Source organism: Pteropus medius, unplaced genomic scaffold (assembly GCF_902729225.1).
Source record: "Pteropus medius unplaced genomic scaffold, Ma_sr-lr_union100, whole genome shotgun sequence".
Lineage (NCBI taxonomy): Eukaryota > Metazoa > Chordata > Mammalia > Chiroptera > Pteropodidae > Pteropus > Pteropus medius.
Genome location: NW_024351073.1, coordinates 17,850,968 through 17,875,930, shown reverse-complemented (window position 1 = coordinate 17,875,930; position 24,963 = coordinate 17,850,968). Strand labels below are relative to the sequence as shown.

Here is a 24,963-nt window from a genome sequence, read left to right as displayed (position 1 = left end):
TAACACGTCACCTGTATATTACACGGTGTGTTCACCACCCAGAGATGTTTTTAAAAGCAGCGGAAGGTACAAGTCCGTCCAGCCCAGTAGACTGTGGAAACACGATGCGGGGACAGACCTAGGGGGTCTTCCTCACTGCCCTGCCCTCACCCCAACAAAAGACATTGAAATCTAAGTGGACACTTCCCATTTCCATCCGTACATTACATCGTTAGCTACCAAACAGAACACTTTCCCCGAAGTAAGCTGCAGGGTTAAAATTTCAGTTAGGAAGTTTGCGAAGGCTGAACTGCTTAGCCATTTGGAGTCATAACTTACCCTGATTAAGGGGGTTGCCTGGATTCGTGGTATGCTCGGTTCCACGTTCTGACATATCTCACTAGTAAAATGTTTTACGGCACCATAATGATATGATAACGTTTTTCTTCTCTGCAGCATATTCCTCAAAGAGCTGGAAAAATATGAGCAGCTGCCAGAGGACGTTGGACATTGCTTTGTCACTTGGGTAACGAAACCTCAGCTTCTGGTTCTCTCACAATTATGTGGTGGCTTTGAAGGAAGTTAGAAGGGATGCTGTTTATTTCTTTAATGTCGGCATCTCCTATGGTATCTGCATACATGGAAACAGACTTTGCCTCCAAGAATTATATTCTCCAACTTGTTACTGATGGCAGAGTGAGCTTTTTATTGGCAGTAGCATTGGTTGGAAATACACCATTCATTTTCCCAGACCCCCATGTGGCCCTGGAGATTCACGAGTGCCCGGCCCTGCCCTGGCGGCCGGAGGACGGTCATCTAGCCAGGAGGGGGACAGATGAGTGACCTGGTGGTCATGCCATCTAAGCCTGCTGCCCGGGCTTGCACAGACCATCGTTGGGGAGCAGAGAGGTCATGCCCATCCCCGTCTGCCCAGTCCGGGAGGCTTCTGGAGGTGTGCGGTATTAGCAGAATGTGTTTCTGATTTTAACAGCTCTCTCTATGAAATGTGGTTTCTTTAATTTGGAGCCTAAATTACACACAGCTACATAAAAGTATTGTAGTTTGACTTACCACCATTGGAAAAAGATATTCTAATTTTTTTGTTTGTTTATAGGCAGACAAGTTTCAGATGTATGTCACTTATTGCAAAAATAAGCCTGATTCTACTCAGCTGATATTAGAGCATGCAGGATCCTACTTTGATGTAAGTAATAGATTACTAAAGAAGCCGTGAAATTTCCTAAGTCGTACTTGGTATACATCAAATTCAGCATTACTCATAATTCCTGCCTACTCGATGGGACAATATTTCATTTTCATTTTTATCTGTTACATTTATGGTGGGACATTTTTATATTTTCTTCTGTTTTTAAAAGTTCAAGTACAATAAACTGTGTATCTGTAACAAATTCAGGTTTTAATAGGCATACGTTCGTATGTCATTACTTACGTATGTGATTATTTTCATATAATCACGTATGTGATTATTTTCATGTAATCACAAATTTTTACGTGTAATATTACACATAGAAGATATAAACTATTAATTTAAGCTTCTTTTCCCCTCGAAAACAAAAATAACTTCGAATCTTTTTTAGTCGTTTATTTTTTTCCATTTTAATTTCACGATGTTGTTATTTTCCAGAAGTGGCCTAACTAGCAAAATTCTGCAAGACGCACTGTGACCTCTGGGCCCATTGAGAGGGTCATTACGTGTATCCTCGTTCGTGTGAGTGTAGGTGCAGGTTGGCTTTTTTTGAAAGCTAATGTAGGAAGATTTTTAATACAAAAAGGAACAGAGCCTCATGATATAATATACAGAATGCTTTTTGGGTTTCTAGAATGTCATCAAATGTGTGCCAAATACATTTTGGTTAAAAGAGAAGGTACTTGGAATGTTAGATAGAGTTTGGTGCAGAAGCCCAGGAGAATATCAGCCATTTCTGTCTTTATACTTGTGCAAGGCAGATGACCTTCCCCTCTCTGAAAGCCTGGGAAATTAGAATAAGTTTTAGTTTCTGTCTTTGGGATGGACCCTGTCTGTAGACGGCCCTGTCTTAGTTGCCATTCTCATGCCCAGTAATTATTCCTCACTGTCTTTGTAGATGGAAAGTCCGCTCCTGGCCCAGGGCTGCCTTTTTCACTATTTCCCGCGAACCTAGGTCTTTGCCATGAGAAGAAGCCCAGCACCGTGTGGCCACCTGCAGAGTTAGAATTCTTTAAGGCCTACGTATTGAGAGCGTGTGGCACTTCTGATGTTTCGAATCAGAGCCATTTAAAAAACCCTTTGCCTTAAAACATCTTTAATAATACCGGAAGTCATGCTCATCCAATTAAGAGATAAGCAAATTCCATGCCTGTTATTTGTGTTATGTAGCATCATTGCCCATTGTCCTAGGGCTCATTTATATATCAGCGCTCGGTCATAGGTGCCCGGCACAGAGTGGCGAATAACACAGACAAGGCACCCACCCGCCTTCACAGAGAGGAACAGAATCAGCAAGGACTTTATTACATGTAAACAACGGAATTACAAATGCAAAGTAGAAATAATAGCATTAGATATGCCACTGACCAGTAAGCTAGATCCTTCTTTTACCCCCAATTGTGCCTTCTCCCATCCAAAGTAAAATTTTATAAGCAAAGAAGTTTTTGTTGATATCCTAACAGCTTTCTAGAAAAAGGGGACTTTATTATTTCAGCAGGATTAAGCCTTTTTTCAGATAATTCATAAGAATACTGTGATCTTGTCACCATTTTTGACTAGTATGACTCTGTGCTAAGAGATTGTAATAAGGAAGGCAACAAAAATAGTGGGATTGGTATTTAGAAATATTGGAGACGTGTTTCTGAAAATGTTATTAAACCAAGGTGTATTAAAAAGACATAGTATCTTGGACGTGGTTCCATAGTGTAGCAGTTAGCACGTCTGCTTTACACTCAGAAGATCCTGGGTTCACGCCCCAGTGGAGCCACGGTTCATGGTCTGTGGCCATGCCACCCTGAACAAGTCCAATCTTGTCTGATCTCAGAAGCTAAGCAGGGTCGGGCCTGCTTAGTACTTGGATGGGAGACCACCTAGGAAGACCAGGTGCTGTAGGCATAAAAAATAATTTAAAAAGAAAAAGAGATGTAACATCTTTCAAATCAATTTGGCATATTCATGACCTGGAATACTGCTTAGTAGTTTGAGGGGATTAACTCTCGATACATGGACAACATAGATTAATCTCCAAAACGTGGCCTGAAAGAGGCTAGATGTTTAAAAAAAGACATTCTGTACGATTCTTTTTATGTGAACTTCTAGAATGTGCCAAACCAATCTGTGGTGATAGAAATTGGAACCAGGGCTGCCTTTGGATGGCGGTGGGTGGGTGAGTGGGTGGGGGAACTGATTGGAAGCGGACGTGGTAGAAATTTTCTGTTTCCTGGTTCGGCAGTTGGTTACAAGTGTATTAGCATCGGTCAGAACTCATTGCCCGGTGCTTAAGATCTGTGCATTGTACCGTATGTGAAAAGAAATCATTTAGATGTGATATTAAATGATGAACATGTGTATCGTCATTAAATCACAAATCCCACATTTTAAAACAATTGCAAGTTGAAAAGAAACTTGTAAAACTATATTTATGAGCGGAAGCCAGAGTAAGAATTGTCACGGTTTTAATTCAACCTGCTTGATGCTTGAGTAACAAGTCATTTGGTGATTCCTACAGCCGGCACCTCACAGGAAGTGCTGCCCCATGAATCACGGTCTAGTCTGCTTTTCCTGGCGAGCCTAATCTGAATGACAAACACATTGAGAACACAAAAATGTGGTGGTTTTTAAATCTGATATTCTGAAGCACAGAATATCAGAAAATGACTGTGTTTTGAAAAGTTTATGAGAAGAATGCTAAGAACTTAGACAATGCAAATACAGTAGGTTGGTGTGAAAATTCGGGGCTGGAAGATACTGGAGTAATGACAGCAGATAGAGGAGAATTCCTTGATAGTGTGTAAATTTGTTCGTGGGGAAGAAGGAAGCCTCTTGTAGAGTCAGGCAGTGGGGAGGGATGCGGTTTATGACTCGGGCTCACGTGGCCGAAGCTTGGAGGACTGCGGTGGGTCAGAGGGTGAGTCCCATCCCTGACTCACGTGTGACCAGTGCTGTCCGCTGGGGACAGCTGTAGGGGGTTGTGGCTTTGCCTGTTTGATCTCTGCAGGCGGGAAAACCAGACAGTCAGAGTAAACGCTCCTGTCTTCTGTGTTCAAAGTGATAACTGGACTGAGATTATTTTTATGTTGAGCACATTAAAACAATCAACAGTGATTTCTGCTTTATAGTTACAGAAAAATAGTGATGCGTGCATATCATTATGGAGGTAAATAAATGTAAATTTTTAGTTCATGCTAACTTACCCAGCAATGTTTTTATTTATAAATATGTACAATTTTTTTTTTTTTAATTCAGGAGATACAGCAGCGGCATGGATTAGCCAATTCCATCTCTTCCTACCTTATCAAACCAGTTCAGCGAATAACGAAGTATCAGCTCCTTTTGAAAGTATGTATGAAGCATCTTCAGCCTGCAAAGTTTGGATTGTACATTAGTATTTTGACATTTACTTTTATGTAAAGTACACTGAATTCTTAAAATAACACCCAGCACACTATTTTTATTTTTTAATTCATGGCCATTCATCACCCCAACCGATTTCTCAGTGCAGCAGGCAAATAAGAATGTATTCATCGATTATAAACCGAAACATTGTCGACCGATCCTAGTCCCTCACACAGAGTGAGACCGGGAAGAGAAGCCGGCAGTCCTGACTGTCTTAGACCATTGTCCCCAGTGTGGCTGGCTGACTGAGCCAGTGCCAGGCTGCAGGGTGGGAACTGGCCTCCGAGGTGAGGGCCCAGGTCGTCACTGGCTCCCTGTCGTCCGCGGCTCCCTGCTGTCCGCGCTTGGCTCTGCATCTGCACTCAGTGGGGCCGAATCTCAGAAGAACTCGCCCCGAGGACGCTTGCTGCCTGCCACCTCCAGTGCAGCTGATTCGCACACACCCTTACGGAGAGGATTGTTCACACACGTCATAAGTATTTGAGTCAGACTGACCTCTTCTTTGTCTTGCTTATGAGTGATCATAATTAAAATCACACTTGTTAAAATCTAGTAACGATTAGTCTTAACGAAAGAATAGTAAAGAAAATGTAGAATTTGTGGCAAGAGTTGTCATAGACTGCATTATACATAATTGATACACATTTTCTTGACTACAAGACAGGTAGTTTACAACCTCTATCTGATGATACTTACTTGACCCTGCCAGTTCTTGGCTGGTGAGCGTTAGCAAGCGTTAGATGCGCAGAACATCCATTCATCCCGGTAACAGTATTTTATGTCCAGGTAGGACCAGTTGGGTCCTAGCACAGCAATTGGAGGTGATGATATAATTTTTCTAGATATAAAAGAAATTCAGAAGGTGGAGTTATGAATGCCTGAAACTCTTCTTACTCTTTTTGTTGATAAGAAAAATCTAGAGACAGTAAGAAGTGTCTACATTCTTTTGCAAAAGAGATAATGACCATTACAGAGCTTTTCGCTGGACCCGTTCTCTGCACTTCCGTGTCAGAATCCCATTAAGCAGCCATATGGCCGTCACTGCAGAAAGATGTGGCTGCTGTAAACAGGAAATAGAAGTCAGTAGGCTAAGTTTATATTTGCATTTGCTCTTTGCTTTCTAATTCTGCAAAGGCAGTGCATCTTTTGGTGTTCTTAAGACCTACGGATTTTGTTTTTAGCATGTGGTTCCACTAAAATTCTCTTTCTCCATGACTTCACATCTAGTCCGGTGCTTTGGTTTACGAATCTCCCTTGATGCTGCCGAGGGTTCTTCTAGAGAACAGTGAGGAAGGTTTTCTGCCAGTGCAGTTAGTCCCCGTACATTGCATTTCGAAAGCACTTTTTGCTAAGCTGTTCAGAATAATAAACGCTATACGTTCACGCAAAAGGTGCTTGTCAGGCAGCTCCATCGCTCTCAAGCATCCAGTGTGAGGCCAAAGCCGACTGCAATGTCCCGTCCCTCTTTCGTTGAATGCGGGGACACAAAGGCTGTTTTCACTGTTGCTGATTTAAAATAATCATGACTACACTGGTAAGGAGGGAACTTGGAGCCCAGCGGAATCTGAGTGTGTTGGCCCGGCTGTCATTCATGTATCGGCGCTTAGACGAGAAGCACGTGACCAGATGCTCCCATAGCGTGGCTGTTCCCGCTGCACGCACGGCGGTGCCAGGTTAGGTGGCATCGTGTTGATGGCACCAAAGAGTTCACCATCACGCCGGCGTCCTATGGGGAGCTTAGCGGTCATAGCTGGACCCCGGCATGACCTTCAGACACCACCGATAGCTGACTGCACTCTGCTCTACTCCTTAAATATTTTTGTTTATCATTTTGGGGGGTTGGTAGTTAACATGCACCCTAATTCCATCTTAAACCATGACTACATCTGGTCTACTCTCATGTGAGGAGCTGTCCTCGTTGGAGCTGGATAGAGAAGCAGTACTTTGTTTTCTCTGATAACCTATGCGCAGCTGACCACAGCCTGTTTTTACCCTGCAAATCGTGGATTTTCATAGACTCGTTTCCACAGACTCTGGTTAGTTCATGGTCTCGGTCTTCTGCAGGAGCTGCTCACGTGCTGTGAGGAGGGGAAGGGGGAGATTAAAGACGGCCTGGAGGTGATGCTCAGCGTGCCGAAGCGAGCGAACGACGCCATGCACCTCAGCATGCTGGAAGGTAACGGCACCCACGCCCCCTCCACGCCCCAGCATTCACTGCACCTTCTGCCACACCGTTGCGGATGGATTGCCCACATGTGAAAATCCTGGCTTCACACATCAGTGTTTAGTTAAGGAGTTAAGAATCTGGATGTGAACATCTTTTTTCAAGAATTGGATTTATTGCTTCCTTTAGATCCCATGAAATACTTGTACCTCTTTAAACACCTGTTTTTGTCCTGTAACTGGAGAACGGCCTCTCCATACTCTGAGCACCAGGAGCGCTCCGTGTCACTTGGCTTGGGTTACCTGGCCTCCGTGTTAAGTGGATGGGTAGAAGGAAGGATAGATCGGTCACCCAAGTTTCTAAAATCCTTACAGGGGCTTGTCGCTTCCCCATCTCTGTGTCCTTTGCATCACTCGCTAGAGCCTTGAACACAGCAGGTACCACATACCTGCTAATGGAGTTGAATGTGGTGTGTAACTATTAAAGAGAGAATCAGTAAAACATGCCTAAAAATTATTGCCGCAGTTACAGTTTCTATGACTGCTCTGTTTAAGAAAGTCATTTCTGTGTTACAGAGCTTAACTCTTATTATCAGTTTACACAGAAATATTTACAAGAAGTAGCCGTGCCCCGAGTGCTCGTGCCAGGCTGCGTCATTGCCCTCGGAAGCACGGGGCAGTGCACTAGTTAGGGCCGAGGTGCTGCTGTTCGTAACAGAGACCCAGAAATCAGAAGCCAAGCACAAGGGCTTTTTCTTTCTTTGGTGCGAAATCCGGAGCTGGCAGCAGCCCTACATATGCGCTTGTCCCGCTGGTCACTCTCCACTCCCTGGATGTTGTCTGGCCAGCTCGGTTCAGGATGTGTAGAGACCGTGTCCACATTCCCTCTAGCAGGACGTGGGAAGAGGGGTGGGACCAGAAGGTGTACCCGTGGCTCCCTGTGTGGGCGTGTGGGCATGTGGGTGCATGGCTGCCTCTAACTGCGGAGGGGGCTGGGAAGTGCAGTGCTTACTGGGGTGGCCACCAAGGGAGGAGAGCCTCTGACCTTAGGGAAGAGGATACAGTGGGAGTTGGGAGGTAACTAGCAGCCCCGGCCCGGGATTCCACTTTGTGCCCTTGTAGCTTAAAGTGCACACAACGGGCCATCTTTGTGAAGAGATGAGCAGCAGTGAGAGCCAGCCAGGGGCCAGAGATGAGTGATTTGCTTGAAGAAGTTTGCATTCAGAGGTGGGAGAACTCACCTGGGCTGGGCAGCCAGGCCCTTGAAGAGAGGTGGCAAAGTCTGGGAAGCGTGCTGTAGGCTGAGGAAGCAGAGGATGAAGACACAGGCTGGAAGGGGCAGGGCCTGGGGAGGCAGGGAACGGCGTGGACAGAGAAGGTTTGTAGATGGAGTGCTGTGGGTGAAGGGAAGGAAGGGGTTCAACCAGATGGCAGGGGGTCAGGATGCCACCCCAACAAGGCGGAACCCAAAGAGCACAGCCACAAGGAATCGCTGAATTGTTTTGAATAAGGGAAAAGATGCGCGAAGTCGCGATTCAGGAGGAACTGTGGACACCTCCGTGGAGGTGTGCAGCGCCGGCGGGCGCAGCCAGGGCCCGCCCCGGTGGGAAGCCGAGCCGAGGTTTCCTGGGCGTGTTATAACTGCTTCAGCAGGCACAGTGCCGTGTCTCGTGCATCACTTTCCCTTTCCTTTTAAATTGATCGTGCCTTCTTTTTTTATATTGCAGGGTTTGATGAAAACATTGAGTCTCAGGGAGAACTCATCCTGCAGGAATCCTTCCAAGTGTGGGACCCAAAAACCTTAATTCGAAAGGGTCGAGAACGGCATCTCTTCCTTTTTGAAATGTCCTTAGTCTTTAGTAAAGAAGTGAAAGATTCCAGTGGGAGAAGCAAGTACCTTTATAAAAGCAAATTGTTTGTAAGTATAGGTGTTCGGAACTGTAAGTGTAAAGGTAACACAATTGCAGGTTTTTTGTAGGCAGAGAAAAATGAATGTATGTTGCCATCAGTTCAGCCTCCCCACCTCCCTGAAAATGGGATTTGTGTCAAGTTCTCTGACCGCCTTGGGTGCACTAGAGGGCGCTCATGAGATTGCATTGCCTTAGGCTTAGAGCACTTGCTCTCTCCAAATGCCAGACTCTTAACTGCGAGATAGGAAGACACTTTGTAGGTGCATTAAAATCATTTATTTCCCATGTGCCTTAACTAGCTTTATAAATATATGAATTGATCATATCAGACTGTGATTAAGTAAGTTCTCATATCATAATTAATTTTCCATTTACTAACATTGGGATAGATTTGAGAGGCCTTACCATAGGTGCTTACTGATGAGGTTTGGTTTTTTTAATTAAAAATAAATTTATGAAAAGTAAATTTATGTTTTCTTACAATAGCAAAATATGATTACTAGAGAAAATTCACATAAGCAAAAAGAGTTTTAAAGATCCACAGCCCCACCTATCCAGACATGGCTACCCTTCTGTGCTTACCACTATGCGATGCTTTCGAATTCTTATTTAACTTGTCATTGTGTTTTCTGGCAAGAGAAACTTACCTGGTATCTTTCTTTTTTTCACTAGTGGCACGCCCAACCAGTCTCTATAAAACCGCCTTATCAACTGTCAGGAAAGTCTTAGGCAGGTGTCGTCTCCTGGGGCCTCTGTAGTCCCATCTTCCCTTAGTGGGTGATCTCTCAGAGGACTATCAACACAGAATTGTCGGGCAGGGCCAGGCAGGGGAAGATTGTGCAAAACTAAGGAAAAGTCAGAGAAAGAATAGTAAATGCAATAGAATCTGGTTTCTTTACACAAAATATGGCAGATTGCTGCTTAGAAATATTGACGGATGTTTGGAATTTGGACAATTTATATTTTATACATTATATTTTTATGATATCCATATGTTAATCAAATTCCCAAAGTAATAAAGTACTACCAAGTATAGAAATCTTCTTAATAATAATCTGGAATTTGCAAGTTCAAACTAATGGTTTTCTTACAGTTTTCCCTAGTTTATATCCTGTTGGAGATTGTCCTTTGGATCACAGCCCACCTTACATCATTTTAGATCATATTCTAACTGGAAAGAAAAAATGCAGCATTGCTGGCTAGTAATTTCACTAGCTGGCTTTAATGCATCCTTAGAGACCAAACCAGTCTGTTTTAGAAGCTGATATATCTTCACTTAATTTGTCTTTTAAAAGTTAAGTTTCCCTCAGAGGCCACCTCTGGAGATACAGATTATGAATTTCTTCCTTTGCTGGAGAGAGGAGAACGTGTTAGGGGGAAGGGGAGACTGACGAGGTTGACCTTTGTCTACACTCTTCCGCGTTCTGCATGTTTACAATTGCATATATTACGGCGAAATTTTGTTTCTTAGTTCTTAAAACTGTTGGCGAAATACTAAAAGTTAATGCTGTCGATAAACAAACTGGAAAATAAGTAAGCAGTTAAAACACCATTTGCCTCTGTGAAGGGGGCTACTTGATTAGTGCTGAAAACCCAAGGTGGCAGCTGTTTTGCAACTAGAACAGACTGATTTGTATTTATCAGGCTGAAAATAGTCAGCTCTTGATTTCCAGGTCATAGGGTATTCAGATAATTTTGCTTTCCTTCCTGTGGATTTGCTTGTTGACCTGCATCAGAGGAAATGAAAGAGACGAAACTGATCGTGTGTAGCCTAAGAACAAAATTTCCTCATTTTAACTAAAATGAGGGCTAAGGATTACCTGTTAACGTGAACAGACCTGTGTTGTTAGAACCATAGTCACTAAAAATGGTCTTGATCTCTGAATTTTAGTGTCACCTAATTGTATAATTGTCTTTTTTTCCAGACCTCAGAGTTGGGTGTCACAGAACACGTTGAAGGAGATCCTTGCAAATTCGCGCTGTGGGTGGGGAGGACGCCAACTTCAGATAATAAGATCGTCCTTAAGGTGCGTCCGCGTAAAACTCGGGGACATGCTGGGTAACAAGTTTATCATGGCAGTGTTGTTGAAACATACTGGTTTTCCTATCATTTTATGTGCTCCTTTTGGGATTAGTGATCACTAATGAAGAATGGCAGAATAAATTCAGTTTGGTATTCTAGCGATAAAATAACTTGAGCTAAACTCTAGCTTGCCTGCTAAAAGATCAAATGGAGCAGGGTCTTCAAACTTCTTCCATTCTTTCAGTCTTAAAAAGAATTAATTGATTCCATAAGAGATGCGGGAAGTTAGGGTCTAGGAGGAGAGAGGTGTGGACCCACAGACCCCGTTGCACACTTGACCTTTGCTTTCCAAAGGAAAATGGGCATCTGATAGATTCGGGAGGGGCTTTGACAGCTTCCGGGCTGAACAAGCCAAGTCTCCTTGAGGTCTTGGGCTCTTGGCTTTCTGGTTTGGGGCCAGAGGAAGAAGGGGGAGGTGATTATCAGGTACAGGGTTATGATTTAACATGTTCAAAAACAGGGTGCTTTGAGGCACATAGTCTTTGAGGGAGGAAAGTATCTTTGAATATGTGATTTGAACTCTGTTTTGATTATACCACCCTCTCCCAGGAATGGCAGAGTGCCCTGAGGGTGTCTTAGGTACTTCCCTTCTTCTGTGTTTGAGAAAATACAGATGAAACTGTCTTTTGGGGCTGTCTGGAAAGACCATAATCGACTTCAGGATGTTTGGGGGAAGATCTAGACAAAGATTTGTAGAATATTGGGAGCCGAGCCAAAAGCTTAATGGGACTCTGGTGTGTGAACTTGCATGTCAGTGATTTTGTCTCTTACATTCCTTTTAACCTCTCTATGGGACTTGCAGCGACTGTGAGTTATTCAGCGGCATGTCACTCTTGTAGAGTCTGTACTTTAGTGCTTTAGTGACCGCTGACCACGAAGCCATTGTGTTTCTAAGGTCTCTAGTCAATTGGAAATAATGGATTGTTTGGCAGTATCTGATTACCAACCCAGCGTGTCCTCATCAGTACTGGCATAAAGCCCTGTAAAATGTAAATTGCACCAATAGCTACATATTAGATAACAACTTTTCTAAGGCATAAAATTTTAAAGTACACTCAAGACCTTAAAACCTCCGACTTACATTAAGTGTTTATCCAGATCAGCTGCACTGACAGATGCCAAAGGGGACACCTAAGAAATAGTGCCAGGTACTTTGCCAGACAATTACTTTCATGTGGGACATAATAAAATACTCATGATGCGATTGAAGAATAAGACTTGCTGTGGGCTTTATTTTAATTCACCAGGTGAACGTGTTCTAGGGAATTTCGAGTAACATTTTCCTGACTTCCAAGGAGAGACTATGAAGGAAGTGAGGCCCTCATTCATTTCAGAGAGCGCTTTGCGGTGGAGCTGGTAGTGGTGGTAGAGGTGGTTGTGATGGTTGAGATCATGGTGGAGCTTTTTGAGTGGTGGCGACTGTGGAGATGTGGTGGCGATGGTCATGATGGTGACAGCAGTGATGGTAATGGCCATGGCAGTGAAGGTGATGGCCTAGTAGTTGTAAAACAGTTGTAGCCTTTTTTAGCTTTTGTGGTCTGCAAGGAAGGATTAAATCCTTCCTTAAACAGCATGAGACTGCTGGGAGAATTAGTCTCCATAAATGTGATGATCGATACGCTTTATGTCATGAGAATTTTCTTTATTTCTGGACCATATTAACAGTTTTTCTCAGTGGTCTCCAAACTCTGCCAAATGTTCTTCCTCAGATGCTTCTCTTTGTTTAACCCCCAGGACATTCGTCCCGGGCATTTAAATTCCAGTAGATCTACAGAGTTCAGAGTTTTCCATCCTGAGACAATTATTTCATGCATCAACTCCCTTGTTCCCTAATCACCTGCCTCCTAACCCAGAAGAAGTCAGTTTTACTGCTCTCCTGGCGTCAGGTCCTGGGATGGGAGTAAGAGGCCCCTTTTATCCTTTATTTATCCTTTATTTCCCCATTACTGCCCCTCAATAACTTTAAAGACACAGCTTCCAGATAAAACATTTTATTTAGAGAGATCTCAATTTTCATTCCCTTTCCCAACATGGGCTTTGGCTTTCTAGTTTCAAAAACAAGGTCCGCCATGAGAACATGATGGGCTCCCTCCCTTCGTGAGCTCATCTGCAATCCCACTGACGATTGTTTTAATCATTTACAGGGAATTTTGCTTATATCATAGGAGATTGATGTTGACCATAAGGAAATTAAAAACTGTTACTAAGGCTCAGAACATGTTAAAAAATAAATAAATAAAACCTCCTTTGAGGCACAGTGAAAGAAAAAAAATCTGGAAAAAGTGATGCCATATGTGTTCATTCAACAAATGCTTGTTGAGTATCTGCCTGTGTGTCATTGTCAGAGAACCTTTCTCCACAGTTGTCATGGAGCTGAGGTAAATCCACCCCATGTCTTTGGCTGTAGGTTGCACTGCTTTATTCTGGCGGTATAACCAGAGGTTGATAAATGCAGAGCTTGTGGAATAGGTTCTGTCATGCAGTCCAGAAATTCCAGCTTCATCCGCTGGCATGTGACCCTGGGCACGTTTCTAATGTGTCCAGGCCCCAGTTCCTCGTTGGTCACAGGAGGAGAAGGGACACCCAGCTCCACAGAGTGCTGGCGGGAGAGAGGGTGCAGAGGGAAGATGTCGCAGCTGCAGCTCTTGTTCAGTGGGACCCGTGGACAAGGCAGCGTGACCTGTGGGCATCGGCTCAGGTTCCGTTGACACTTCACTAGCCACTGACCATGACTCTTGGCCTAAATAGCCTCAAAGAAGCTTTGGTTTAGGGGTGGCTGTGTTTTTATATTTTTCCAGAGCTGCTTAAAAGTTCTTGGAACTGGGGAATGCTTCTTAGAATATTCAGAAATCTAGAATGACATAAATGCTATAAAATAAAAATAGTTTCTATGAAAAAAAATATTCAAAACTAGAGTCATTTATTTGGTGGCAGATTAAACACAGGATGTGGTTGCTTTTCTGATGAAAAGTTATTTTTAGAAGGGGAAACTCCAGGAATGTGAGAGAGCTGAGTGTGGTTAGTGCAGGATCTGGAAAGGGCCCTCCGGTGTCCTGACGGATTCTCACACCTCGTCAGGCTTCCAGCATAGAAAACAAGCAGGACTGGATCAAGCACATCAGAGAAGTGATACAGGAGAGGACCATCCACCTGAAAGGCGCCCTGAAGGAGCCCATTCACCTCCCCAAAACGGCCCCCGCCACCAGGCAGAAGGGGAGGAGGTGAGTGCCCGCGACCGTTTGAAAGTGTGCTGTGTAGTAGGGAAAAGGCATGTCAGCTTCCCGCTTTTCACAACTCCTGTTTCTCACATAGTTTGAGGAACACGTTTTTATAAAATACAGTTTACATGTAACAGCGTTCTTAGTAATGAGATTGCTTTGTTAAGAACCTGCCTCAGCTCGAGAGTGAATGAAGGGCTACGTGCAAGCCCCTGTCACCTTCCCTGGCCTTGGACGAGTGAGTGATAGCATCTGGACTTTTTTGTTTCTCGCTTCTGAAGTGGAAAAAGTCACGTCAACTGTATTTTATTATTGTGTGAATTAAATGGCGTGATCTGTGTTAGCCCCTGCGCCCAGCACCCGGCAAAGAGCCTATACTCAGTAAAGCGTGATCAGTCACCATCGGCGCCACGGCCGCAGCAGCAAGCACGACCCTGACTTCCACCTCTTTAAACGCGTCTGTTATTTCTGCAACACTGATGGACGATCTTTACTGGTCTTGGAAAACAAAGCCAGCAGTGTCAGGAATTGAAAGTCTCTTTGCGTCCCCAGGGATGGAGAAGACCTGGATAGCCAAGGCGATGGCAGCAGCCAGCCGGACACAATTTCAATCGCCTCCCGGACATCACAGAACACACTGGACAGTGATAAGGTAAGTCGTCACCACCCCTCGCTGGGGATGTGCGTGTAGCTTGTCTGTGGTCTGGTATGAAGTAGCCTCTTTTTATCTATAAATGACAGTCGTCATTAACATTTTCAAACAGCTGCTATGTACTGAGAGTCATGCCAGGATTAGGTGCCAGGGACGAGGACTTTGGGGTGTCTGGGTTAGAAGACTTTAACCCTGAGGATTCAGAAAAAATCACTGGCCCTTCCCAGCGCTGTGTCCTGGTTTTCTGTCACGGTGTCTGTGGCACTGTGTTTAAGTTTTTTTATTTTAAGCAGAAGAACCTGTTGTTTTTCACTGGAATCTTGCACAGAGCCCTGTTCTGCTCTGATGGAAACAGGGGCCCAGCCTGGCCCGAGGTGCCTTCTAGAGCACAGGAAGTGCACCCTGGTGTGGGCCTCACCAGTGCTGGCTAGGAAGATAGATCTGACTTGTATCCAGTCTGTGTAGGCTCACCTTCTGTAAAGATGGCCTGGAGTATCCCATGATTCTCTCTCTATGGAATCCAAAAACCTACAGAATACATTGACAGGAGAAGCTGGAATCCTGGGCTTGCATGGTATGCAGGTGACCAAAGTCCTCTGCAAAAGCCATTGAGGGACAGTCACATCGACCAGGTCTTCTGTTCCTGCTGAGAGGAGCACCTGTCCTGGTTCGTTTCTGGAATGCGAGACCAAATTCTTTTAGGAAGAATTTGACAGCAAATAGGGTTTCGTTCCGCTTGCCATCAGCTCAGAATCCCGGGCTTCTCACTGTCAGACGCGAGCTGTGCTTTGTCCTGGTTGTGAGATGTGGCAGGTCTCGGTGTGGCGGTCCCACAGCCCACTCACTGGTAAGAAGGACGTGCCCAGACGTCACCCTCACTTGGAAATAATTGGTGACAGAGGGGGGTGTGCCACGCTAGGGGTTAGCAGATCTTACGGTCCCAGACTTCTGTGTTTCTTAACTCAGTTTTGCAGAAGAATTCGTGGTATTTATTGTAGTTTCCAGGACACAGGTAGGTAGGTTTTAAAATACTGCTCTCCTGCAATGATTTTATTTTCAGAATTCTTCTAGTTCGAATAATTAGTTGTTTCTCATTCCACTTTTTGAGTTCAGTTAATAAGTCCTAGAACTTTGAATGCTTTATAATAACAGAACCGAAGAATAAAAGTGTCTCATTTTGTTTTGTTCAGAGCTCAGCATGTTAGCTTTCGGCACCTGTTTCTTGCCCGTAGTTTGAGTGCCTAATAGCATCTCTCCTGGCCGCCCCACCCACAGCCCGTCAGTTAAGAAAATAAAGTTTGAACTTGGAAACATTTCGTTGTAGTAATTCTGATTACTTTTTTCAAATAATAATTGAGGTGATCGAGTAATTTACATAGTCAGTTTACATAAGAATTTCAGCTGAAGGAAAAGCCGGAAATACCAGTAGTTCATGTTGAAGGGAATGGCCTGCCCACAGGCCACTTGGAGGACTTGTCTTGGTTGAGAAACCCCACATCAGCCGTAGGCCCATCAAGCCCAAGTTCACATTCTTACCAGATTTGCTGTCGTGGAGCTGGTGTAGGTTTACCTAGGAATGAGTTTAAAGTTTATTTTTTTAAAAATCGTAAGTTATCTGAATGACAGTGCCAAAGATAAATAAATGTAAAAAGTTCTATCTTTTGGAAGAGGTGTGAAGATTTTTCTGGAGATCGATTCCAGAAGAAAGGACGACTTTCTTTAGGCAGTTCACATATAAATGCGTGGCAGCAGGCGTCCGGAAAGGCCCCCGTGTCTGTCTAGGCAGGGGCCCCAGGCTCAGCAGCTCCCGCCTGAGGTGGAGCCGCCCCTTCTCCCACGGAGGGGACGTGGAGGGGACTCGTGTGCCAGCACTCCGGTGCAGCCCCGGGCCCCTGATGTGTGGCCGGCTGGAACCCACAGGACGGCCACAGAAATAAGGCTTTATCCTGGATTCGGAGTCCTGTAACTAGTTGTTCTTAGGATCCGTCACAGCATAAGTGGACTTAGGTGAACTTGGAATCGAGCCTGCACAACTTATAAGGGCTGTTGCCATTAAGACAGGAAATTCTATTTGTACCTAACGAAAGAGGAAGAATAAATCACTAACAGAAAATTAATCATTTTAACTTGCAGAAATTATTCATTTTACTCTGGGAATCTCCTGAGCTATTAGAGTTTTTAAAGAACTGCCAGACAAATGTTTTATCAGTGGAAGTAATTCATCAACCTCTGTTTACCTCATCGAATGCATTATTTCTGAAGCTCATTTCATAGCTCAGAAATCCCAGAAGGGCCCCTTCTGTGAAGGCAGCCACTGCCACCACCGAGCTTCGCAGAAAACACCTACTGGTGCTCCCGAGTGAAGCTGTGACAACAGCCTGTCAGTCAGCAGCCCTTAGCTTCCCAGCTTGTGATGCGCACCCACCTTGAAGTAATGACACTCCAGAACTCAATTTTCTTTTGGGTGGCCATGGCATTTATTTCCTTTAATACCACTCTCTGAGGCCATAGGTCCATAACAGGCTCAAAAGTACGTGCCTGAGGAAGATGAAATGTCTTCCTAAGATCATGGAACCGCCTTCCTCAGCTCTTGGGATCTGCATTTGGGATGAGAATAAAGACCGTGTGAGGCTCTTCTTACAGCCGTCTCCCTTTTCGTGCTTTTGTGGTAGAACATTCCAGGGTCAGTAGGTGACTCAGGAGAATACTTTTGAAAATTAGGAAACTGCACCCTTTGCTGAGTCAGTTTGTAAGACGCACTGTTTCTCTGAACCAGGCTCAGCCAGAAAACCCCCTTCTCCCTCCGATGACACCGACTTTTCATTTGTCTCAAGGTCCTTCCACTATACATAGCATTTCAGGTTTAAACAGCCTCCGATGACAAGGGCAGGTAGATCTAGCGAAGGAAATTACTTAACCGTGTTCTGCCTGTGTGACTTAATTTATGATTTCTGTTATGAGTTAGTTGTTATCTTGGAATTTGGTTCCATTTCAGAAACTGGGTGGGGGGATGTTTTCAACTCAGCCTCCTGCAGAATTCTTAAGGAAAAGCTCTCTGCCCGGAGCTGTCATAATTCTCAGATGAGGCGCAGAGTTTTTAGAAAGAGGCTGTTAAGGAGGGGCTCCCGGAGCCACCCTCTTTCCAGGGAGTGCTGTCAGCAGAGCGGAGAAGGCCGGTCACAGACGCAAACCACATGTCCCCACGAGCACATCTCCATCTTTAAAAGACGCCACCTCTTTGTGCCAAAAGTGAGTTCAGCACCGATTCTTGCCTATACTCATGGTACTTACACTGATCAGAATGATCTTACGAGAATATGATATGGATTCCAAAGAAATCAAGCGCTTGCCAGACCCTTATCTCATCTGTCCTGGGCTTGTCTCGGGAGGTAGGGAGGAGATTGCTGAGCTGGCCTTTGGGCCCGCGAGGAAATGACGGAGGCTGGATGACCCTCACAGGGCCACCCAGCACTAGAGCGCGAAAGCCAGAAACGGAATGTGGATTTAATTACCTATCTGGTATCTAGGCCTTATTATTTCACACTACAGCTGAATATGGAGCTAAATCTTTTTAGTAGAATGAAGCATTTTTAACCTTTTTCTTTCTCTCTGCCTTATTATTGGTCTATGATTTGTTTTTTATAACCAACATTTATATTATGAGGAAAATAGAAAATATGGAATCAAATAGAGGCTACTATAGAACAGAGTGTCTTAAGGTCAACATGAAAAAAATCACCAAGGCAAGAGGAGGTGTGTGTGGAAAAGCCGGCCCAGGCCAGCAGCCCCGGGGCGATGCAGTTCTGATTTTTAGTGAGTAGCAAATTCAGTGGAGACTTAGCATGATATGCCCTGAGTTTATAATATATGAATCCACATCTTTTAAAAAAAAAAAATAGTTTCAGTTACTCTTAAGCTATAGCACTGTGTTGGGGACATGGGCTCTCATGTAGTTTAAAATGTCAGTCGATTAAGTTTCTCTGTGAAGTGACCGTCTACACCATGGGAACTTGGTTGGATTTCTGTAAATTGCAACGTCGAGGCAGCGTATGAAGGAGTTAATGCCAGTACATTTTAAATTGCGGCTGAATTCATGTTTTTGAGAGAGGAAACTTGCCTTCAGCCTCCTGAGGAACTCCACACGCTCTCATTCAGCCTCATCACTCACATACCTGGCACGGCGTGGGAGCGGAGGGGAGCCCCGGTTCTGCCCTCGGCCCCCTGACCTCTGGCTGAAGGTGCCGAAGCGAGAGAGCACCTCGCTCAGAGGAGGCGCTCGGCTGTGGCCTCGCCGGGGGCTCTGGTTCTCCCACGACCTCATGTGGGCACGAAACCGAGTCACGCAGACTTATTGCATTTCGGTGGCTCAGCAACAAAAGACCGGTGGCCACGTGCGTACTGAATGCGCTGTTCCTGGAAAAGAGGGAGACTCTTGCTTAAAACGTTCTTGAGCTGCTCATCTTCAGTCCTCCCACATGGGCTGCATCGTGGCCACACGCGTGGAGTGCGACTTCATGCATTCGCGAGGCAGAGACATTCATTCACAAGTCCTCGTGGAGCATCCCTGTGTGCCAGCCCAGGGCGGACAGGTGCTTCGGCACCGGCATGAACGCCCCACCCCCGCTGGGCGATGGATCGCACCTGGTGTGTGTTTCCTCTTGTCACTAATCTTTGTTTTCTGATTTTCTAAGTGACTGTGGCTTTTTGTAATTTTTAACAAGTTTCTTTCGGTGCACTCGTAAAACCACAAAATGAGTGTAGTCTTTGATAACTGTAGTTAATCAGAAAAACAAAATCCCCCGTGCTAAAGTAGAAGACCTCAGTTCTCAGAAAAGGAAGATTTTTTTTTTTTTTCTAAACTTAAACTTTGGGTAGAAATTCAACAGAAGTGTTTGTAAGAATAATGGCGCACTGAAAAGTGCCATTGAAAAATTTAACGTAAATTTTACCCCACTGATCAGAGCCACTGTTGAGGATGGTGGCAGTTTGGGTTCAGACTTGAGGCCCGCGGCGCGTTCCAGTTCTTCCTTGTGATGAGGGTCCGAGTCAGTTGGTTAACTGGCCGTCACCTTAATTCTTCAGGTGCTGTCCCTTTGCACAGAGGCGCATTTCAAATGAACTTTCCTGGATAGAAGATTATCTTGCTCTCTCAAGAAATGCGGTAAATGGGTTTCTTGGGGTTAAACTGTCCCAAGGAGTTTTTCATTTCAGGGCCCAGTGACAAAGCACTGCAGGAGATTTTCACCAGTCTCTGTCCCAACTCTGAGTCCTTGTCCTACAGGACAGTGGGCGGTGTCTGCTCAGCACATCCCGGCTTCTCATTCTAGTACAGTCAGGGTGAGGGGAGACGAGGCCGTGTCAGCGTCTGTGAACCTTTGAGGCCTGATAGGTAATAGCTGCCCTCTGTCTGGTTTGCTTGACTTTCTACATTCAAAATTCGCCTTTTCTGGTTGTGTCTTTTAAATTTAGCTTCCTTCCATCTGATTTTCCATTCCACCTCATGTGTCTCACAGTCAGGGAGGCTTCCCAAGGGTTATTTTCATGTCAGAAAGCCGGCGTGGGGTCGCCTTGGTGGAGAGTAGAGCATTGCCCTCGCTGAGTTCACGACACTCAGAATTTCTCTTCTGGATAAAACGTCGGGTATAGTAAGCCACTGCTTCTGAAAAAGTTTTTTTTCCTCACACTTTTTTCTTTCGATGGTAAAAAAAAAACACGTGTAAACGTTTCCATGTTAACCGGTCCTCAGTCCTCAGAGACGTCTCCCTGTGCCGCCTCAGCGTGAGAGCCTACACAGCAGTGCTCTCTGAAACTCAGTAGATTTGGGGGAACACTTCTGCGAACTCGGCCTGGAGTTGGGGCGAGCCCGGGGGCCTGCTGCTCATGCCGTTAAGCCCAAGCCTCCTGGAAGCCGGAGCTTGGCGGGTGAGAGAGAACGTGGGGTGTAATTAGGGACCTCGGGTACATTGCTCCGGCTGCCACAATTGCCACTGTCTCGTAAGCATCGGCAGCAGTGGAGCCTTGCCCCCCAATCCTTTTAACGGTCGTTCTTTGGTCCGCTCTGCTCTGTGTGAAGCCTCCACGAAACCACCAGGCCCTTTTGTGAGGTTTCTGAATGACCGAACCGTCCTGGGCTGTAGGGCGTGACCGTTCACAGGAGCTGGTACACTGTGTTCTTTAGGAGACAATGGCTTTTGTTAGATCACATACCCCCTTTCCTTTTGAACTGGTCTCAGAAAATTGGCCAGACCCCCACCTGCGATCGATCTTGGGTTCTCGGAGTCGAATCCTTTGCAGAGCGGCCTGCGTCCGGTTGTGAAGAGCCCCCCCTTCCTTTGGCAGGGTCACCCCAGGGCTCATCGGGGAGTCTCGGCCGTTCTAACCAGGTGTTCGCTGCTGTTTCTCAGGAACTGTATGTTCTCGTAACATAAAGTCGCCTCATTCTAGAGCGACGGGTGGGGCTGCTCCAAGGAGCAGTGAGGTGAGAAGTCCCCACCCGCGAGTCTGTCTGAGTTGCTGTCAGCTGGGTTCCGGCCGAGCAGTGATCTCACTCGGTTTCTCCCGGAAACGGAGTCAAACTCTTTTTGCATGGTGATCGCTCAAGGTTCACGTGTCTGCGACCAGAGAGGAGAATTTCATTCCTTGGGGTGAAACACAGCGACCTGCTCGTTTTCAGTCATCCTGGAGAGGATTCCAGCAGAGACGCGGGTCCGATTCTGCGAATAGTCTGTGCGTCTGTCCCTGGCATTGTCCTTGGCCCTTTGAGGGGGGACTCGGGGTGGCCCAGAGGAGCCATTTCCTTGGTGGTGTCCGTGGCCCAGGCTCCAGTCAAGGCCGTGTTTTCAGTCACCACATTTTTTAGAAATGAAAAGCAAAATGATTTTTTCTAAATCCGTCTTCTGATATGGATGTCACAAGAGTTAACATGAGTCATGGAAACTGAGATTTTCATAAATTGCAATCCTAAACTGAATGCATGTGGTCAGGAGCCCATGAGAGGAGTCCATAAAATATACAGAAGTAAAGAAGATACTGTGAAAACTTTCACAAGATGTGGTTGGAAAGGAAAAGTGAATTTTAAACTAGATGAATGATAATTCTTTCAACAAAGTAATGAAATTAGGTCACTGAGGGTAGAGGTGTCATTGAAAGCAAATGAGACCTCGGCCACACTTGATATATAGTATCTGAATTTTTTCTAATTAAGAGTTTAATGCCTCTGAAACGCAGTAATGATTTGCATTGCTTCCTCAAAATAGTTATTTTAAGATTTTTATGTAAAGAAAAGTTTTTTTTTTTTTTGGTAATTTGCACACCTGATTTTAAGAGGTTTTGTAATAAGTTTAAAATATTCAGATGTGAGCATTGAGAAATCCACAGATGTCTCTTCTCTGGACTAGAAAAGCACCATTTAATCCTCCCCTTAAAGCTCTGTGCAGGCGATTCCTGCGGGTAAAAGCGAATCGATTCTTAGGGTCAAAGCCGAGAATATATGTAGATTGTTTTTAATGATCATTTTAGCACTGCTTGAAAATAGTCTTCTGGTGCTAGACTTTGTTCGTAAGTTCTCTGAAGCCTTTGAAAAAGAATTTTAACTCAGCACGCAGTTCTTGTCAGAACAGGCTTGATTTTTATTTCTCATGCTGTCAAGTACACAGATGTTTCCAGTATTTTTGATGACTCTAAGGGGCGAAACAACCAGTGCCAGAAATAAGGTCTCGCTTAATCTTCCTTCTCGGGCAGCCCCCTTCTCCCTTCCCACGCCTCCCCCACCCACACAGCACACCATGTGGCTTTGAGCAGCCTGAAAAACCAATAAAACTCGCGAATACAACCAGCAGAGGGCTGGTGACGAGGTGGTGTATCTTAAAGTCGCAGACCCCAGGGCCAGAGGTGGACAAGTGTCACGGCAGCATGATGGGCCCATGGCGGGGGCTCTGGGCAGGGGTGACACGCTGTGGGCACACACGCACGAGCAAGCTCAGGGGACGAGCCACCGCCGTTGGGGAGGGTTCCACAGGGAGTGCGGGCCCTGCAGGGCCTCGACAGCCTTGTCCCACGCCAGACTCGGTCCCTGCGTACGTGTCCCGTTATGGGGGCTGACCGCTTCCATAACGCGGGCTCACGGGGAAAACGCTTATCCAGGCGGAGCCTCCACCTTTCACCTTTTGACATTAGCATCTGGTTGTTCACAGGGAAATGTATAAGGTTTAGCATGGTTTTCCCACAGACGAATTTGTAAAATTCAGAAGAGGATTAAGCATTTGTGGAAAGTTCCCTTTGTGGCCTAGCGAAGACGATTTGTTTTGTCGACATCCACGCTTTATTACAGAAGAGTGTGTTTTGTTTTGGTTTCTGCGGCTGTCCAACGCACATGTGTTTCTTATTATGAATATCTAAACTTTCACTTAAAAGACAGGCTATTAAACTGGGGTGGGGGCTGGTGATAACTAGCACAGATCAGCTCAGAGGGCGGGGCAGGCAGGCACGGTCGTCCGCGTGGACAGGTGGCCCGAGGACGCTGCGTGGACAGGTGAGCCTGAGCAGCCCTCTGCGAGTGGGCAGGTGGCCTCTCAGACAAGGACATCTCCCAGCCATCCACCCTGCTGTCCCGTGCCTGCTCTGTGCTGACGTCCTTCAGGGTGACAGAAGACCGGGCATGTTGCACATTGAACACAGGCACAGTTAGCTTCCGACGTCACAGAGAAACGCCCATGTCGCACTTCCCGCTTTGCCTCTTCCACTTCGGCACACGCCTGGCCGCCCGCGGGGTGCAGAGGGCCGTGCGAGGAGAAGCCGTCCAGCGCTTCCCGGTACGAGCACTGAGCTGCCGTCGCTGGCACTGGGGGCCCAGCAGTGGCTGGGACGGGCCCGGTCTCTCCCTCACGGTCCGGGCGTGGACCGTCCGCAGAGGAGTGGTGCAGACCCGCTCTCGGTGCTGAGGGCAGATGCACACATGTGGCCCAAGGCACAGCTCCTCAGAATTGACACGCAGTTTGTTTATACACAGAAGTGCTAAGGATGGTAGGTGCAGGCACGACTCCTCAGAGGGGTTTGATGGGGATGTAGACTAGACAGACCGGGGCGGGGGTCTCTAAGCAGAAAGGGCAGCGTGGATACAGTGCTCATTGGGCCCATCTCAGAAGGAGGATGCAGCCACTGGGCTGGGACGCACATGAGAAGCAGCTGACCGGGCCGGCAAAGTGGGCTGGGACGCAGCTGCGGGAACCTTGAGTACCGTGCTAAGGAATCCGTGTCTGGGGTTCTCGAGTAGGAGGATGGCATATTTGAATGGGAGCCTCCACATTTTAAAAAGGGAGCTGGCATCGGTACAGAGGTGGCTTCGAAGGAGAGCCAGGCGCAGGTCAGGGAGGCCACTCAGAGGCCACTGCAGAAATCCAGACGAGGTGATTGGTGTGAGCATGTGGAGGGAGGAAGGCAGCAGCTGGAAAGACGAACGTCCTCGAGTCTCTTTGATGACGTTTGAAGTGTGAACAAGCGTGAGATTTCTTAGCTTGGGCAGTAGTCGTGACACCATTGTCCAGAAGGCAACACTGGACATCAACAGATACGGGGCGGGGGAAAGGTCATGTCTTAGACTCACTGCTTTGGTGGGAGCGCCTGCTGGGGGGTAACCAGCATAGGGGATACAGTCCCGGAGCCCATCTGGTGGAGGGGGAACAGGGAACAACAGACAGGAGCCCCTGGTGCTGCTTGGATGGAAGAGCCAGAGGGGACAGTCCAGTGATGGGGAGCTGGTCACAAGTAGGAGGGACGTTGATCAGCAAATACGCGCTGTGCCCAAGGAGCATACAGCCGTAGAAGACACACGGTCATGGGCAGTCCGTGCACCTGCTGTACGTGTGAGATCACGGTACTGCTGTGTCTTTACGGAGTTGGTGGATGGGCTTCAAGTAGCCTAAGAATTAGTAGAGTTTTGATAGACAAAAAATGGGAGTGAGCTTAGAGAAGGGTTAGGAATTTTATTTCAGACCAGAAAATACAGGGCATGTGGAAGATAAGCCAGTGTCCACAGAGCGCATGGAGGGACATGGGGAGGCACGGAGGGGAAGGGGACCTGGACAGGGTTTGGGGTCCAATGGCAGAGGGTCAGCAGTATCCACTGCGGAGTATCCTCGGGAATGGGGAGGGGATCCTGAAGGGTTTTGAGGGGAGAAGGCACGCTCTGCCCGTGTTTCGGGACCTTGAACCCCGTTGCCTTTCGGTCTCCCTGCCGTGTGGCTGCTCCCTCTAGACCAGGTGGTGACAAAGAGCCCGTACGCTGACAGCGTGGACGCTCGGACTCCGAGGTGGGAGCCGGACTCTACCTCACTTTGTTGTTGCATTTCTCCAGAATC

General features: G+C 46.2%; 1 protein-coding gene and 1 pseudogene across 1 annotated transcript in view; both read left to right on the top strand.

Moving 5' to 3' along the window:
- TRIO (trio Rho guanine nucleotide exchange factor) overlaps positions 1-24,963 on the top strand; it is a 324,442-nt gene that overhangs the window by 225,052 nt on the left and 74,427 nt on the right. The window contains exons 24-31 of the mRNA XM_039842534.1: positions 430-505; positions 1,094-1,183; positions 4,433-4,525; positions 6,647-6,758; positions 8,473-8,663; positions 10,581-10,682; positions 13,817-13,959; positions 14,509-14,608. Coding sequence (XP_039698468.1) covers positions 430-505; positions 1,094-1,183; positions 4,433-4,525; positions 6,647-6,758; positions 8,473-8,663; positions 10,581-10,682; positions 13,817-13,959; positions 14,509-14,608 — 907 coding nt within the window. The remainder of the gene's footprint in view (positions 1-429; positions 506-1,093; positions 1,184-4,432; positions 4,526-6,646; positions 6,759-8,472; positions 8,664-10,580; positions 10,683-13,816; positions 13,960-14,508; positions 14,609-24,963) is intronic.
- LOC120586433 (uncharacterized) lies at positions 2,964-3,082 on the top strand (annotated as a pseudogene).